At 36.2% G+C, this 15,169-nt stretch overlaps 1 protein-coding gene across 1 annotated transcript; it reads right to left on the bottom strand.

Annotated features, from left to right (window-relative positions):
- Positions 1 to 452: 452 nt before the first annotated feature.
- On the bottom strand, positions 453 to 12,721 carry LOC110031184 (DNA replication licensing factor MCM6). Its single transcript, XM_020734267.1, has 18 exons — positions 12,563 to 12,721; positions 12,314 to 12,466; positions 12,092 to 12,232; positions 11,846 to 12,008; positions 11,478 to 11,671; positions 11,201 to 11,396; positions 11,036 to 11,113; positions 9,593 to 9,822; positions 8,878 to 8,992; positions 8,158 to 8,232; positions 7,951 to 8,091; positions 7,480 to 7,683; positions 6,827 to 6,988; positions 6,419 to 6,474; positions 6,213 to 6,328; positions 6,010 to 6,135; positions 2,009 to 2,139; positions 453 to 751 (listed from the first exon to the last, which is right to left on the bottom strand). The coding sequence occupies exons 1-18, from the start codon at positions 12,637 to 12,639 to the stop codon at positions 608 to 610; spliced, it is 2,502 nt and encodes an 833-aa protein (XP_020589926.1). The 5' UTR covers positions 12,640 to 12,721; the 3' UTR covers positions 453 to 607.
- Positions 12,722 to 15,169: the final 2,448 nt, after the last annotated feature.

Below are 15,169 nucleotides of genomic sequence, written 5' to 3'. Positions count from 1 at the left end.
AAAGAAAAAGTTGCTTTGGCCATGTCCGGCGATTTGAAGTAAGTTTTCTAAAAAATTATAGCTAAATATTTTTGGTAAATTGTCCACGAAGATGGAACTTTTATTTTATACATTTATCATTGAGTTTGCTTCTTTTAATATAATTAAAATTAAAATAATAGACAACAAAACTAGTATATTAATTCACTTTAGAAATGAATAATGGAAAGAGTATGATATAAGAAAGTACATGGAAACACTCCTATTGCTTTTAATTGTCGACTTAAATGCGTGTCGGTGGGCACGAGGATCGCAAATTTGTACTTTTGCCAAGCTTTCATGGCCTCCAATTTGGAAAAGTTTATTTAATAAATACATAAATAATGAGACTTTTGATGTTACTGTAAAAATAAAATTAGGTATTAGATATGTACATAACATAAGAATCGGGTGGCATGTATGAAAATGCCCCTACTTACTTCAACAAATTCATATAAACTGCAAATCTCAATCTGCCAGCCTCCATTTTTTTAAGCTAATATTGTATTGTTAATACAATATTACAAACCATATTACTAAACAATAACAAGAAATTTCAATTTCTCATTCTAAGAGCTAAAGCTTCAATTCAATCAATTACATAATTAGGAGCCACAGCTAGAATCCTGTTCTCACTAGAAGGTCTCCTCGCCTCTCCGGCTTCGGTCGAGGCTGCAGCTGAACTTGATCCATCATCTATCAAAATCAGATGGCCTTCCCTGTGTATCAGCCTCTGCATTCGATTAATTTTGAATAATAGAATTGTTATAAGGATGTTAGCAAGATGATAAATTTTCAGAGTGAAGTTGAACAAAAACTAAGCATAAAGACACAATAAAGTCGCAATCAATATGCTAAAAGATTTAAATTGAAGAAAATAAAGGTGCGGATTTCATAAATTAAAATTTAAATTGAATTTAATTAATTTTAATCATATTAATAAAGTAATTAAAGTTTAATTATGATTTTTTTATTCTAATCAACATAACAACCTTTTAAATCCTAATACAGGTTGTCAAACAGTATGACAGGATTCAACTAAATTTACTAAAATCTGTTGCTAAACAATTTTTGATATTTAATCTTAACCAGGATTTCCTAAATCCGAATTTAGTGGATTTACTAAATCCTACAAACTTAAATCTAATCCATCGCCATGTATCTCCTAAAAGAGTACATCAAAGATTTCTTTCAGATAGAGTTAAGAATAGAAATGTCACCTTCTCTAAATAATTAAGAGAGACAACGTGATGCAAACTAACTAGGGTTGACGACAGCTTCTTTCGCTTTTATCTTCCCTGTTGCAAGAACATCTTTCTACTATAGCTAAAAGCTTAAACCTCTCTCTCTGTTTTATCATAGTTGTGGACTGTTCCAACGCAGTAGAATTATCGCCATAATATAATTTTTAAAGATGATAAAAAACAAGCTTCAATTTCTTGGACAGAAGATGATAGATATTATAATGAAATTGTTAGAAGTTGCTAAGTAATAAATTTATAAAAGTTGACTAGATGTTTTTAGGTAAGAAACTTGTATGAGTTACAAAAAAAATTAGTTTTCACAATGCCCAATTAACCGGTGGTTGAGAGCTTGTTACTGTTCATAGGATCTTGAGTTCAAAGCCTAGAAGGTAAATTTGAAAAAAAAAAAAAAATGAAAATTTTAGGGCTTATTGGTGGTATCATTTTTTTTTTAATTAAACAAAATATGTTTATTTAGTGCATTTTTGGCATATTTCCATTCTCGTTTAAGGAAATGAACTTTTTTTTAAACACTCAAGATAGATAAATATTATTTTGAGTTTTTTAAAAAACAACTAAATATGTTATAACATAGTAAAAACGTAAACAAAATAAAATCAATATAAAAAAATGATCCCAAAAGGTCCCTTAACTTCCAAATCTTAACTGAGGAAAAGTTATACTTGCTAGAGTTCACCAATAATGCCTGTAAATTGATATCAGCAAAGAAATAGATAGAACCATACCTCAATGATGGCCTTGATGCATTTGACCTCTTCACGCACCTCATCAGTAGAACTGTACGTTCCTTGAAGATTCTGCTGCTCCACATACCATACAATGAGATCCCCCTGCCTCATACCAGCCAAACCACTCCCTGCAAATCAACTTATTAACATTAAATATTTTACGTATTTGAATCCTGGGGCTCTAAGGCAGACTAAAACTGTAAAAAGATAAAGCAAACAGAAAGCTAAGGAAGACTAAAATTGTGAAAAGATAAAGCAAACAGAAAGCTTTGGTGCAACATGTAGATCAATGTGCATGAGTGTTGTACTGGCCTGAATTTAAGACAAGTGGCCTTGTTATTGTTTCCCAGGGCCAAAATTGAGCATTTGTTCAATTTACTTTTTCACTTTATTTAAAAAACAACAGTTTCCACTTATAAAGCCATCCATCATAAACTTGTTGGTAGGTAACACCCAACCAAAGTTCACCATGTATTTTGTACAAAAAGAGCCTTCCCCCTTTCCCTCAAATAGTCCGTCGTATATGATCTTGGAGATGGCCTAAATTGTCTAGTAATGATTTACCAGTAACACTTATAAAATCCATGGGACGATTCAGATTGAAGGTTAGGCAAGCAGATCAATAGCTTAAGTCAAAAGCTTCACCAATCCTTCATGCCTACAATCAGGTGAAAGATTTCTCAACTTACCATAGTAGCTCCTTTGTATTTTCCATTCTTCTTAGTCTTCCTTACCTACCTTGAATACGAATGATTTAAAGTTCATTATTGCTTTCAAAAAACATTTCTCATTCTTTATATTACTTGAATACTAATATTTGCATCAACGCTGCGGCATGAAAATTGAACATAATTAGAGAAGTGTTAGTGGAAAGCATGGAGTCGGCCTCCAAGCGAGAGTGCAAGTGTTGCATGATCAACAGCATTGAGCTAATTATATCAATCTCATGTGATCAATCAGATGAATCAAATTTTCATCGTATAGTATATTCCAATGTCGAATAGTATCCTTAAAATCTTCAAAGCGAGAAGACCACTTTGGGCGTAAAAAAATCATAACAAATGCACTTCTAGTATCAATAGAGTAGTCTTTCTATGAAACAAATATGCTTTGGAAAGTTCTAACTATTGTTATAGATTGCAAAATGCTAAACCAATTAGAGATTTCAAAACTTAAAGTGCTCAGCTTCCAAGAGGCAAAGGAGATCCAGTTTTGCAACAGCATTGAATCAAGAAAATCATAACAAAATAAAAGATTGGAAATACCACATCAATCCACATAAAACAGAAATACATCTTTGGATACATGCTCTTGTTTCTCGTATGTGTCTGTTTGTTTATGTATAAAGAGGTCAAATTTATGGGATTTCATAAGCCATACTTCGAGGCTTCTGCAGCATACCATCTCAGCTTGAGGTGTCATGCAAGATAAACAAAATACTCGCAATTTAAATTTTTTAAATTGTATATATCTCAATTTTGATTTTTCACTGAAAATGATGGTTGTGGGATTACAACAATGGCAAGAAACATTAGCTGGGCTTCTAGTTTGGTTTGTCTTTGTAGTTTGTATCTAGGAGAGAGGAGTAATTTTATGTAAGAGTACTTACTAGCTTTTTCTTTGCTCATAAGTTCATTTAATTTTCAAGAAAATCAATAAACATTTTTATTTGTACACAACAAATATGGATTCTATGATTTATAGATGATTGAATGAATACTCCCTCGTGGAAGTTGAATTGATCATATCAATTTTTGTGTTTTTTTTTTTTTATGATTTCTTCTCTTTTTCATTTTCTTTTCTTTGTGGTGCATCATTCTTGATCCTCTACCTACATGGAGCATTCATTGTATCATTGGACTCTGTTTCTATACCCAAATGTTAGCGGGTTAGATCCCAAATGGAAAGCGGCACTGCATGAAGAGCTTATAGCTCTTGATAAAAACCAAACAAGGGAGATTTTATAACCACAAGCAAGGAAGAAGACAATTGGATGCAAGTGGATCTTCACGATAAATCAAACTCCATATTAGAAGATGGAAAGGTAAAAAACAATAGTGGCAAAAATGTACAGTCAGATGTATGGATTTCGCTACGATGAAACATTTACACCAGTTGCAAAGAAGAGTACGGTGAGGACACTGGTTTATCTAACAGTGAATGATGGATGGAGACTCCAATTGAATGTGAAGAATATTTTTTTTTATGGGAAGCTCCTAAAGTAGGTATATATGGAGATAGCACCAGGTTTTAGTACATCCCAGACAGCAGGCAAGGTGTGTAGGTTCAGAAAGTCACTGTATGACTTAAAACAATCTCCTCGATCTCAATTTGACAAGTTTAGAATGGCGATGATTGGCATGAGATACCAGCAGATCAATACAGACCACACGGTGTTTTTTTAGCAACATAAATGTCACATTACCATACTCATGTATGTGAATAACATAATTATCATTGTTATAATGAGGCAGAGATTGTTCAACTTAAGGGAAGATTGAGGAAGCAATTTGAGGTAAAGGATCTAGGTCAGCTCAGATATTTTCTTGGGATTGAAGTGACCCATGAATATGAGGATCCCCTCATAAAAAGTATGAGGTTTTATCCCAGAGAAAGTATGTACTGGATCTTCTCACGAAGACAGGTATGTGAGGGAGTAAACCTGGAGTCTCTCGAATTGATCAGAAGGTTAAGCTCAACACAGAGACATGTGAATCAGTTAATCGTGAGAGATACCAGAGGCTGATGGGCCATCTGATCTATCTATGCCACACTCGACCCAATATCTCTTTTGCAGTAAGTGTGGTGAGTCACTACATGCATGATCCAAAAAAGATCATATGGATGCAGTGTATAAGATTCTAAAGAAAATATTTCGTCTGAACACCACACGTTCGGAAGACCAACCACCGAACGCCACGTCGCCATACCTCATCGACGGGAAATGTGGAGCCCGATAGTTCGTTGTCCGGATATGCGAACGTCCGCACGTCCGGACGGAATATTTTTTTTCAAATCCTGAGATATCTGAAGAGTGCACCAGAGAAATGGTTGATATTCAAGAAGAATTGTCATTTAGATATTGAGGGCTTTTGTGATTCTGATTGGGCTATCGTGCTAGTGACATAAGGTCCACAATTGAATATCGCATATTCGTAGGGGGCAACTTCGTCTCTTGGAAGAGTAAGAAACAATTGGTAGTACCGAAATTAACAACAGAGGCAGAGTATAGGGTCGTGGCATTAGGAGTTGCCAAGTTGATGTGTCTGAAAGCTTTGTTGGTAGAGCTCAAGGTGGGCCAAGGAGCTCAAATAAAGTTGTGGTACTACAAGTGAACGATCAGCATCACCAACAACCAGATGCAACATGATAGAACCAAACATGTGGAGATTGATAGTTTCTTCATCAAGGAAAAACTGAATAAAAATTACTGAAGCTAAGTCATGTGGCCACTGGAGAGCAAGTGGCTGACAGGCCCGCCGACAGGCTCGCCAAAGTACTTATCTCATTAGATTTGTCTAGGTTATGTGACAAGATGAGCATAGTGAATATCTTTTTTCCATCTTGAGGGGGAGTGTTGAGATTTGTATCTAATGTAGGGTCTTGTAAATAGCTAAAATCTAAGAATTTATTTGTAAATGTTGCAATTGTAAGATTCTATATAAGCCCGTCATCAATGAAATGAAAGGATTTTTTTTTGGAGCAAATACTTTCAATAGAAACAAAGCTCAGAGATATTTTCAACATGGAGAAAGCAAGCAAATTTCAAACGATCAATTCATGCTTTTATTTTCCTTACGGACTTGTTCTTCTCATGCATTTTAAATATGCAAGAAAAGCAGCTAAAAAAAAAGGTGTCTTTACTTTCTATGGTTTGTTCTCTAGAAACATGTAATTAATTCAGCTTTAAAGTTAATTTATGTTTATCGAGATCCCACCAATAAAACCAAAAGTTTTAATGATCGTTAACGTATACAAATAAGGTGAATGTTTAGTACCATCTTGCATTACTGTCTCTTCGTGCTGTCTGAGACGCATGATCAGCGCTTGAGTAACTCTTTGAAAATGCTCTTCAGTTATTACCATCTTCTTCTTCTGTCGACTATCAGTTGCTTGCTCACCACCTGTAACATGTCATGCGCAAAAAGGCTTAGCCTTGTAACAAATCAGATTGAACATTACTGATTTAAACAGTAACCACCATTTCCTGATGCTTGACCATCATCTAAAGGTGCTTCTGCAGCATCTTGAGCACCATCTCTATTGTCCTCAGCCTCATCTTGAAAATCAGATAGATCAATCTCGCTTGATTCAACACTGCACGGCATGATTTTCATGCGTCAACATCAGCAGATAGAAAAGCAGCTAAAGGAAAACACCGTCCACCATGAGAGGTAAACTACTCACCTTATAATAGATGTCTTGAGCAGCTTCACTGCCATGAGAACATGAGCTGGAAGAACCTAGGCAACAAAAACACAAAAATTGTAAAGGAAATCTTGTAAAATGAGAATAATGTCAAAATGAACCCTTCTTGCAGAGGATCATTTTAGTCCCAGAGTATACAGAAGTGTTAATTTAATCCCCGAGCTCTTTTAATGGGGGGGCTTGGGGGGAGCAAAAACAATCCTCTGGAATCTATTTCAGTCCATATTACAAAAATATGGGACTGATTTGACACTTTCATAAACCCTGGGACTAAATAATCCCCTGCAAAAAATCAAAAGATCATTTTGACATTTTACTCCTTGTAAAATATATAACTGAATTAAGATTCCTGTTTGTGTAATTAAATAGATTTACAATAAAACGCACCAATGTATCCAAGTGGCTTCTAGCAATGGCTTCCGACAACCTGATCAGCGCCTCGAGCTGCCGCACAGTCATCCTATAAGCAACCCTGCTTCCAGGAGTTGCATCGCCTCTGCGAAGAGCTACATATGATTCAACCAGCACCCTTCTAGCTTCAGTGCTCAGCTGCAACAAAAAGATCTCATTAGGAAATAGGCCACCTATTTATTTAGAGAGGCAATTACATACATGCCACCCAATTCCTATATGTTTACCAATGTAACACCTAAATTTTACTTTTTTTTTTATTCATAGCACCCAAATCATTCATACCAAATAAAAAATATCATCATTTTAACTGTTAAAAAGAAATAAACTTTCATGTGTGTGTGTGTGTGTGTATGAATATTTATATAGGGAGAGAGAGGTGTGTGTTGCTCGCCGTGACTCTTTGGAAGTGCAGTTTTGCATAAATCCCTTGGGGTCACGAGTTTGATCTCTCTTGAGTGCATCTGCCTTGCAGTACGAGATTGAGTAATTAAGCACATGAGGGTAGTTGGGGGCTCGTATCATAGCCTCTGACCATTCTTTATATATATATATATATAAATATGTATATATACACATAAATCTTATTTAAAACAAATGTAATTAAATAAAGATGCCAATGAATGAACCTGAGGTTTTAATGACTTCGCATAAGCTAAATAGCGTCTCAATTCCGCGTTGGTGAAAGAAGGGGATAATGCTTCTTCGTGTTTCTGATGCACTCTCACAATATGATGGGCGATACGGTAGTCGGTGTTCTCGTCCGGTTCATCGATCATAACATATACTAAATCAAATCTCGAAAGAATAGCTGGAGGTAAAGCCACGTTATACTGTTCAAAAGAACAAGACATAAAAATAAGCGTTATTTTCTTTCTTTTAACAGTATCACATTCCATATAAAAGATTTACATACATACCACTCAATTCCTACCTATTTCACCTCTTAAAAATCAAAATAGTGGTATTTTTTATGTGATGTGAAAGGTTTGGGTGTTGTAAATGCAAAGAGTGAAGTTCAGGGGTCGGATATGTAAATACATAAGAATTGGGTGATATGTATGTAAATGCCCCTTAATATTCAAATTGCATATGCTGACCTTCAAAGGCTTTGACTTGTCGTAACGTCCACCAGTAGGATTTGCTGCAGCAAGAATGGATGTTCTGGCATTCAATGTTGCTTGAATGCCTGCTTTTGTAATGCTTATTGTTTGTTGTTCCATTGCTTCATGTATGGCAACCTAAGTCCAAAAAGTGTGAATTATATGACAGTAAGAAATTTGCTAAATTGGATGGAAAATAATCACCTGGTCCCTGATGTCCATTTTATCAAATTCATCAATGCAACATATTCCATTATCGGCAAGCATTAGTGCACCGGCCTGCCAAAAGTCATATTACAAATGAATCAAGTGAGCTTAAACTTAGACATAACTAATCGAAGAATTTTGAAAAATTTAAATTCATTAAGCACTGCGCCGTGAAATTGGAATGAAATTTAACAAGTCCTTTAAACATTCACAGAAAGTGATGCTACATGGTCATTTAAAAAACACAAACAAGAGAGAAGTTCCATGTCGATAAGATAAGTTAACGGCACAAGGAAACATTAAAGGCTAGACAACTCGCCTAGTTCTCCCAACAAAAATATCCAAAGAAAAATGCCAGCAGCACCATGGGTAAAGTGATAAAATAGTTTTGGCAATATGTTATGATTGGGGGTCTATTTGGGACGGCCTCAGTAATTCATAAATATGATTGTGAAAATATGATGGTATAGTTATATTTTTAGAAAGTTGAGTGTGAATTATAAATATTTTTATTTTCCAAAAAGGTTTAAGTAGCAGCTTTCTATTGTCACCACACTTAATCAGATCTTGTTGCAAAAATTGGCTTCTCACCACCAGATTTTTAAGAATTGGCCAAAAAAACAATTCCTCAAACAGAATTGTGATCCGGTCTGAAACTCAATGCAAGCAGAAAATTGTCCCAAACAAACCTGAATCTTGGATTTTTTGCATCATTACCTCAATACAGAACTCGCCAGTTTCTGGCTCCTTGGCAACAGTTGCTGTTAATCCTGCAGCAGATGAAGATTTACCGGATGTATAAACAGATCGAGGAACCAGGCCAGCAGTGTACCTGCGGACAAGTTGCCATTAAAAAGATAAGCTTAAGCTAATGACTCCACTCAATCTTACAAAAAAGACCATGATTTAACTGGTCTAACAAAACCAGACAACACCTGAGTATTTCAGCAGAAAACGACAAGAATAGAATGCAATTTTTTTTAATGACAGAAAATAGCCTATAACTGAAATTTTACAGAGAAAATGGCAAAATGCAAACAAATTGAGCTGATGGTTAAGTTTATAGTGCATTTGTAGGAAGCAAAAGAGATTGCTGAGACAAATGGTACTTCAAATTCAAGTAATAGAACAGAATGGTTGTGCAGTGAATACCATTTGTAAGGAAAAGGAGCATTTACAAACATACCAGCCAATTCCAATATATTTACATATCTAACACCTAAACTCTACTTTTTACATTTACAGCACCCAAAATTTTCATATCACATCCAAAATACCATCATTTTAACTTCAAAAAAAAAGGAAAATATAGCTTTTAATGCATATGCAAGGTGGCGTGTATGTAAAAATTGAAGTCTAGATGTTAGATATGTAAATACAAAGGAATTGAGTGGTATGCATGAAAAAACAAGTTCAATGTCAGTAAGCTTACTTAAGGAACTGAGACTTCGCACAGCTAGGATCTCCAACGATGCAGACATTAATATCTCCCCTAAGATTGATACCCTCATGGGTTAACTTGTGCACACCACCCAGCAGCATAAGAAGAACAGCTCGTTTTATCTCCTGATGACCAAAAACTGTCGGACAAATGCTGTCAACTATTTTGTTAAAGAAATCAGGGGTGTTTCTCATTCGCACAACCTCTTCTTCTTCTTCTTGCTGTCATAGAATGCCAAAATAAGTCAGTAAAAAGCAGCATATAAACTATACAAGTCAAAAGTAGGAAAAAAAAAACAGCATAAATGAAGGAATCATTTACAGTAAAATGAGATTCTCTGTAAGCCCATTTATCCATCAAGGCTATGGAAGAGTATGGATATTAGATTCTATGTAAGCTTATTTACCCATCAAGGTTATGAGGTTGCATGGCTTAAACAACAAATCATTGAAAGGTTGATCTCTAACTTGATTATGTTAAATATATTCATACATGTATTGATATTTCAAAAAACAAGGCTTGGCTATTCAATTTGAATTTAAATAAAAAAAAAAGAATCGTCTCCTTTGAATGGGATATCTCTTGGCATAGAAGAGACTATGAGGCTTACACTTGCGCACAAGTTGAGCTAATATCAATAGAAAACTATGAAACTGGCCAAAAATCTTTAGCGAGCATGCGCAGAAACGACCGTACGGAGGGTTATGACAATTTTGGTTTCAAAGCTTTCACATGTTGGTAAATCTTTTAAATTTTTCATTTTTTTCCATTTCTAAACCAGTGCCCATTTCAGATTCTTTTTTAGATAAAATCATTTCTTAACTCAACCTTCCTAATTTTGCCAAAATCATATTAGTGTTATCATTTCTATTACACTTAAATATTAACAACCCTTTTAGTACCCAGCACTTGAATCCATACAACTTCGCCAACTTCATTCTAGTTTCAACCTTCGAATCTCTGAGTTATTTTGTTCTTGCATAATACTTCTAAGAAGCTTATATATTTTAACATTCAAACTTAATTCATGTGGCAGGCCTTTATCCTTAAAAAAAATTGAGAATGCAACATAATCAAAAGCAATATTTATGAGAAGTGAAAACCGCAAGTAATTTTACTATTAAAACCAAGTAATAGATTAAAATTCCATCATTACTATTTACTGTGATCAAATAAAAGCTTATTTGGTTACCACATCAAGTTATAAAACTACAAATGGAAAAAGCTTCATTTTTACTTTTAGTTAAAAAGAACACCACAGCTCCTTTTATTAAAGCGTGATAAATGCTTAATGATATAAAGCTAATTTATGAGGACTGAAAATATTAATGGCAACACATTTATATAGCTGCATGGAAAAGATAAAAACTAATTTTTGCATTGTTTTTTTTTTTTTAATGAGAATTAAACAAAATGCTGGTGACAACAATATACCGTGAATTCCTGCCTGTCGACATCATCACCATCCATCCTTCTGTCCCTAATGTCGCTATTGTTTCTACCATCAGCCAACTATCACAGAAATAATAAAAGCTAAAACTCTTCATAAACATAACTATGCAAAAAAAATAAAAACTTTTTATGAACTTCAAATCAAACCTGCACTGAATTTGCAATGAAAGCAAGGCGGTATGATAGATCTCTCACTCCCAAAGCTCTAAGTCCCCTAACACCTTCATTACCGCCGGCAGCATTTCTCCTCTGAGATGCTTCTCTCCGGCACTCGGCTCTCTCGCCTGGCGAAGTTAATGCCATCACATCTGGTATAGCAACCACGCTACCTGTAAAAATCACGCTGAATTGAAAAACAAAAAGATTAACAACAACAGTTGGTCACTTTGGATTCACCTATATAGAATAAAAGCTGTAAGCTTACGTGTCTCCAGCCCTTGCTTGCTCGACAATCTCATGTCGAAGGATTACATCCAGCGATCGAGGAAGAGAACCTGCAGGTATCTCTTTAGATGTCTCCTGCATCCTTACTCTTTGCCAGTCTGTGAACTTGCTATCTTGCCGAAGTAGTGCCCATTTAGTGCGATTTTGACAAGTCGCGTTGATACAGATTATGGGCTTCAAATGGTTGAAACAATAATAAGAAAACTCTATCCGCAGGCACCAGAAGTTGGGAAAATAAATTAAAAAAAAAACAAATTGCGCCATCAATGGTATAATTCTACTTCATAGCAATTTTGTCTCGGATAAGAACGAGAGAAAATAAAAAGAAGAGAGAGTGTGTAATTCTACCTCAGTGTATTTATATTGCTGCTCTACATTCTTGATGATGCCTCCACATTCCATGCACTTGAAAGCTCCTTGAAGGAGCTCAGGCCGGACCTCACTGGTTCGGGTGACTACTCCCATCACAGAAGTCAATTTCCCGATCTCAGAAGTCGTCAAATCTCTCAATCTGCAATGATGATAACAATTTGCTACAAACTAACCAAAGGAGGAAACTGTAAGTTCAATTACCAATGTCGAGCTAAAGGCAACCTCTTCAACAACGGGATGTTGTAGAAAGCAACATTGATGTCCTTGTTAGGGTTATCGTCGGAAATTATAGCAGCTCTATTCTCCCCTGATTTGTGCTCCATGACGAATCTCTTGCAAGCATTTCTCAAATAGGGCTCAAATCTGCATGACTTCCAGGAATCAGGACTCTCGAGAAAGAAATGAAAGATAAAAAAGAAAGCAAAACGAAGAGAGGAGATGTACCTGAGATATTCTTCGGAGATGGCCTTTTGCAGGATATCGTTGAAGTGCATGACATGGGTGAAGTCCACATACATGGTGGTCGATTCCTTGGATTTCATTGCCTCAATCTCCGAGTCATAGAAGGGATCGACAGCATTCGGATCAAGCTTAAACCTTTCATAGAAATTGCAGAAGTCGAAATTGAGATCTGAGGCTGAAACAAAAAAAAAAAAAACTGTAAAAGGATAAAATCAGATGGCAGGACGATACTTCTTGAGGAATTCCAGGAAGATATTCTCAACGCGAACAGCTTTCTCGTCGACGAAGAAGCCGCTGAAGCCGTCCATCTCTCGGATGCTCCTTCCGGCGCAGCCTTCCTTCTATCGCCGTCCTGCAATCCAATGAAGCCTTCTCGGCTAGGGTTTTCGGCGGGAAGAGTGTGGGCTTGGCGCCAAAAAATGGGGCAGTTTTGTGTTAAAAATACTTTTTTGCCCTCGGCGTTCTCAGTGATTTTTTTGGCTTTATTCATTTAAAAGGGGAATTAAATTTACCTTATTTTTAATTTAAAATTTTTAATTTTTTTCTGAATTCGTATTTCCTCCAGGAATATTTAAATTATTAGGAATTAAATAAATAATAAAATAAGAATGAGAGGTGGGATGAATTTCTACATTGAATGGGAAAATTAAGCTAAGAAAATAATGATTTAATGCAATATGTTAAATGTGAAATATTTTTTTTAAAAAAAAATGAAGGCATAATCCCAAATAACCACAATGAAAAAAAGAATCTATGTTGTTATCATCAGTATGTTAATTCATTTTTTTAATACATAGACTCGTTCTTCTCCTCGATTAGAGAATATGGAATTACAAAATTAATGTATACAATATTTTAGCAATAATAGTCGAAATAGAGAGGAGAGGTTATAGTCGATTATTATGAAAACAGTAATTTGATGTAAATATTTGGACAGTGATGGTTGAGTCAGATTGTCGTAGAGACTTTTGTTGAAAGTTATGGTAATGATTAGTCATGTGGGTGGTAGATGGTTGTTCAAAAAATATTGATTGATCTATTAGCATCAATTTTGAATGTCGCGAGTATAGGATGTCCGCTCGAACACATAGAACAATGTTTGATCTATGTGTTAATCACCAGAGTGCAAGATATTCATTTAAGATCCTTCAACGCGTATTGAAGGTTACGCAGTCGGAATCTAGTCTGCTAGACTTTGGTTTTCTCTTAAGTGAAGTTTGGTCGGTACTTTATCAGTCAGACAACTTCGACTAGCTAACGAATTTTATTTGGACGCCAGTGTACGAATTGAGCTTGAATTGCCTTAATCATCGATGAATTTTCCAATAAGACATCAGATGATGAAACAGATTGTCCAAGCGTGTTCGAAACATCAATTTTACCTCGGAAGGATGCCCGTGTTGCTGAGATTGCGTGCACAAGGCAATAACACATAAATTAAGACGCTTTTAATTACAAAAATTTTAAAATAAAAAATAACATATAAGGGGATAAAGCCACTTATGTTTCACTCAATGCCCTAAAGGGCTATACCCCTCTCTCGAACTCGTGAGAAGCCACCCTTCTACCTCGATGCTTTGCCCACGAATTGCATGCCGCAGGATTCTCTGTCTAAAAGAGAGCTTCATCATTACTTTAGGGAAGGGTGGGCTTCCCTTATACTGTTAGGAGAGCTTCAATAACGACACAAGCTTAAGACGTATGCAATCTTTGTGTTTGTGAGATTCCCTAAAACCCTCTTCATTTTTTCTTTCTTAGCGAGCCCTGGAAGTATAGTTTACTAGGTGGTTGTGGGTTTGTTCACTCACACGAGACTGGTAAGACCAGCCGCCTGGTATCGTTTGATTCAATCAATCACCCATTGTCAAATGATTTGATTGGTAGAACGATATCGGCCGACCTAACCATATGCCTTTTGATTGGTCAATAGGCATGTTGGCCGTCGACACTTGTCGGCACGAACACACGCCTATTGATTGATCATTTATTTCCTAGAGGAAGCCTAAGGGTAAGAATTACATGTGTGGCCATATCCTCTGCGAAGCCGAGTGACTTCCCGTTGCAAGCTTTAGACCTAAATCCTAATGGATTAGAATCTCAATTTCTCACAGCATTGACACTTTCAACCTTCCTTTAAAGGGTTGGAATAGCTGGACCTCGAGAAATTAGAAAAGCTTTGTAGCTAGCATATTCTATAAGATCGTGGGAGGTTTGTATGATGAAATAAACTATCTAGCTAGTCGACCCAATGAATGGTGAAAAACTTCTTCCACGAGAAATAAGAGAATGGAGTGCTCCACGATTCGTCGCCATAGTTGGAGGTGACTATGTGAGAGCTTAGTCAAGTATGACTTGTTATTGTATTGCCTCTCACGTGTTGCATTTTACACATTGCACTTTACGTCGACCAACTGCCTTGGCCTGGTCGGCAAACACTTGCCTTGACCTACTGCCCCAACCCGTCCGGCATAGCGCATTGGATCGATCGATTGCCTTTGCACGATCCGACTTGCATTGTGGTTCAACCAGTCACCTTGACCCGATTGATCGATCACTGTGGTTTGACTGGCCGCATCAGCCCAACTGATCACTTAGTTTTGATCGATTGCCCTGACTCAGCTGATCAACCACTTTGGTCCAGCCATCCACCTTTGCCTAACTGAGTTTGTTGATTGCATTGCCCTGGATTGACCACCCCGGTCGATCGAGCATGTCGAACATCCAATTTTACTTGCTTAATGTTAGTTTTGCAAGGTTTGCATTAGCATATTCACCACTTGCACCTATATTTTGCACCTGTGGGCATATGCCCTTATATGCCCAAATCGAGTACTTGCA

Source organism: Phalaenopsis equestris, unplaced genomic scaffold (assembly GCF_001263595.1).
Source record: "Phalaenopsis equestris unplaced genomic scaffold, ASM126359v1 Scaffold000787, whole genome shotgun sequence".
Lineage (NCBI taxonomy): Eukaryota > Viridiplantae > Streptophyta > Magnoliopsida > Asparagales > Orchidaceae > Phalaenopsis > Phalaenopsis equestris.
The sequence above is the reverse complement of the archived record's forward strand: the minus strand, read 5'-3'. Positions and strand labels throughout refer to the sequence as shown.

Bases quoted from the DNA above. Each gene is read 5' to 3' on its own strand.
- LOC110031184 (XM_020734267.1), bottom strand. From the start codon at position 12,639: ATGGACGGCTTCAGCGGCTTCTTCGTCGACGAGAAAGCTGTTCGCGTT. The intron at 11,672-11,845 runs GTAGAATTACAC...AACCATTTGAAG, and splicing joins AGCAATATAAATACACTGAG to CCCATAATCTGTATCAACGC. The intron at 8,092-8,157 runs GTGATTATTTTC...TTTTGGACTTAG, and splicing joins AAATGGACATCAGGGACCAG to GTTGCCATACATGAAGCAAT.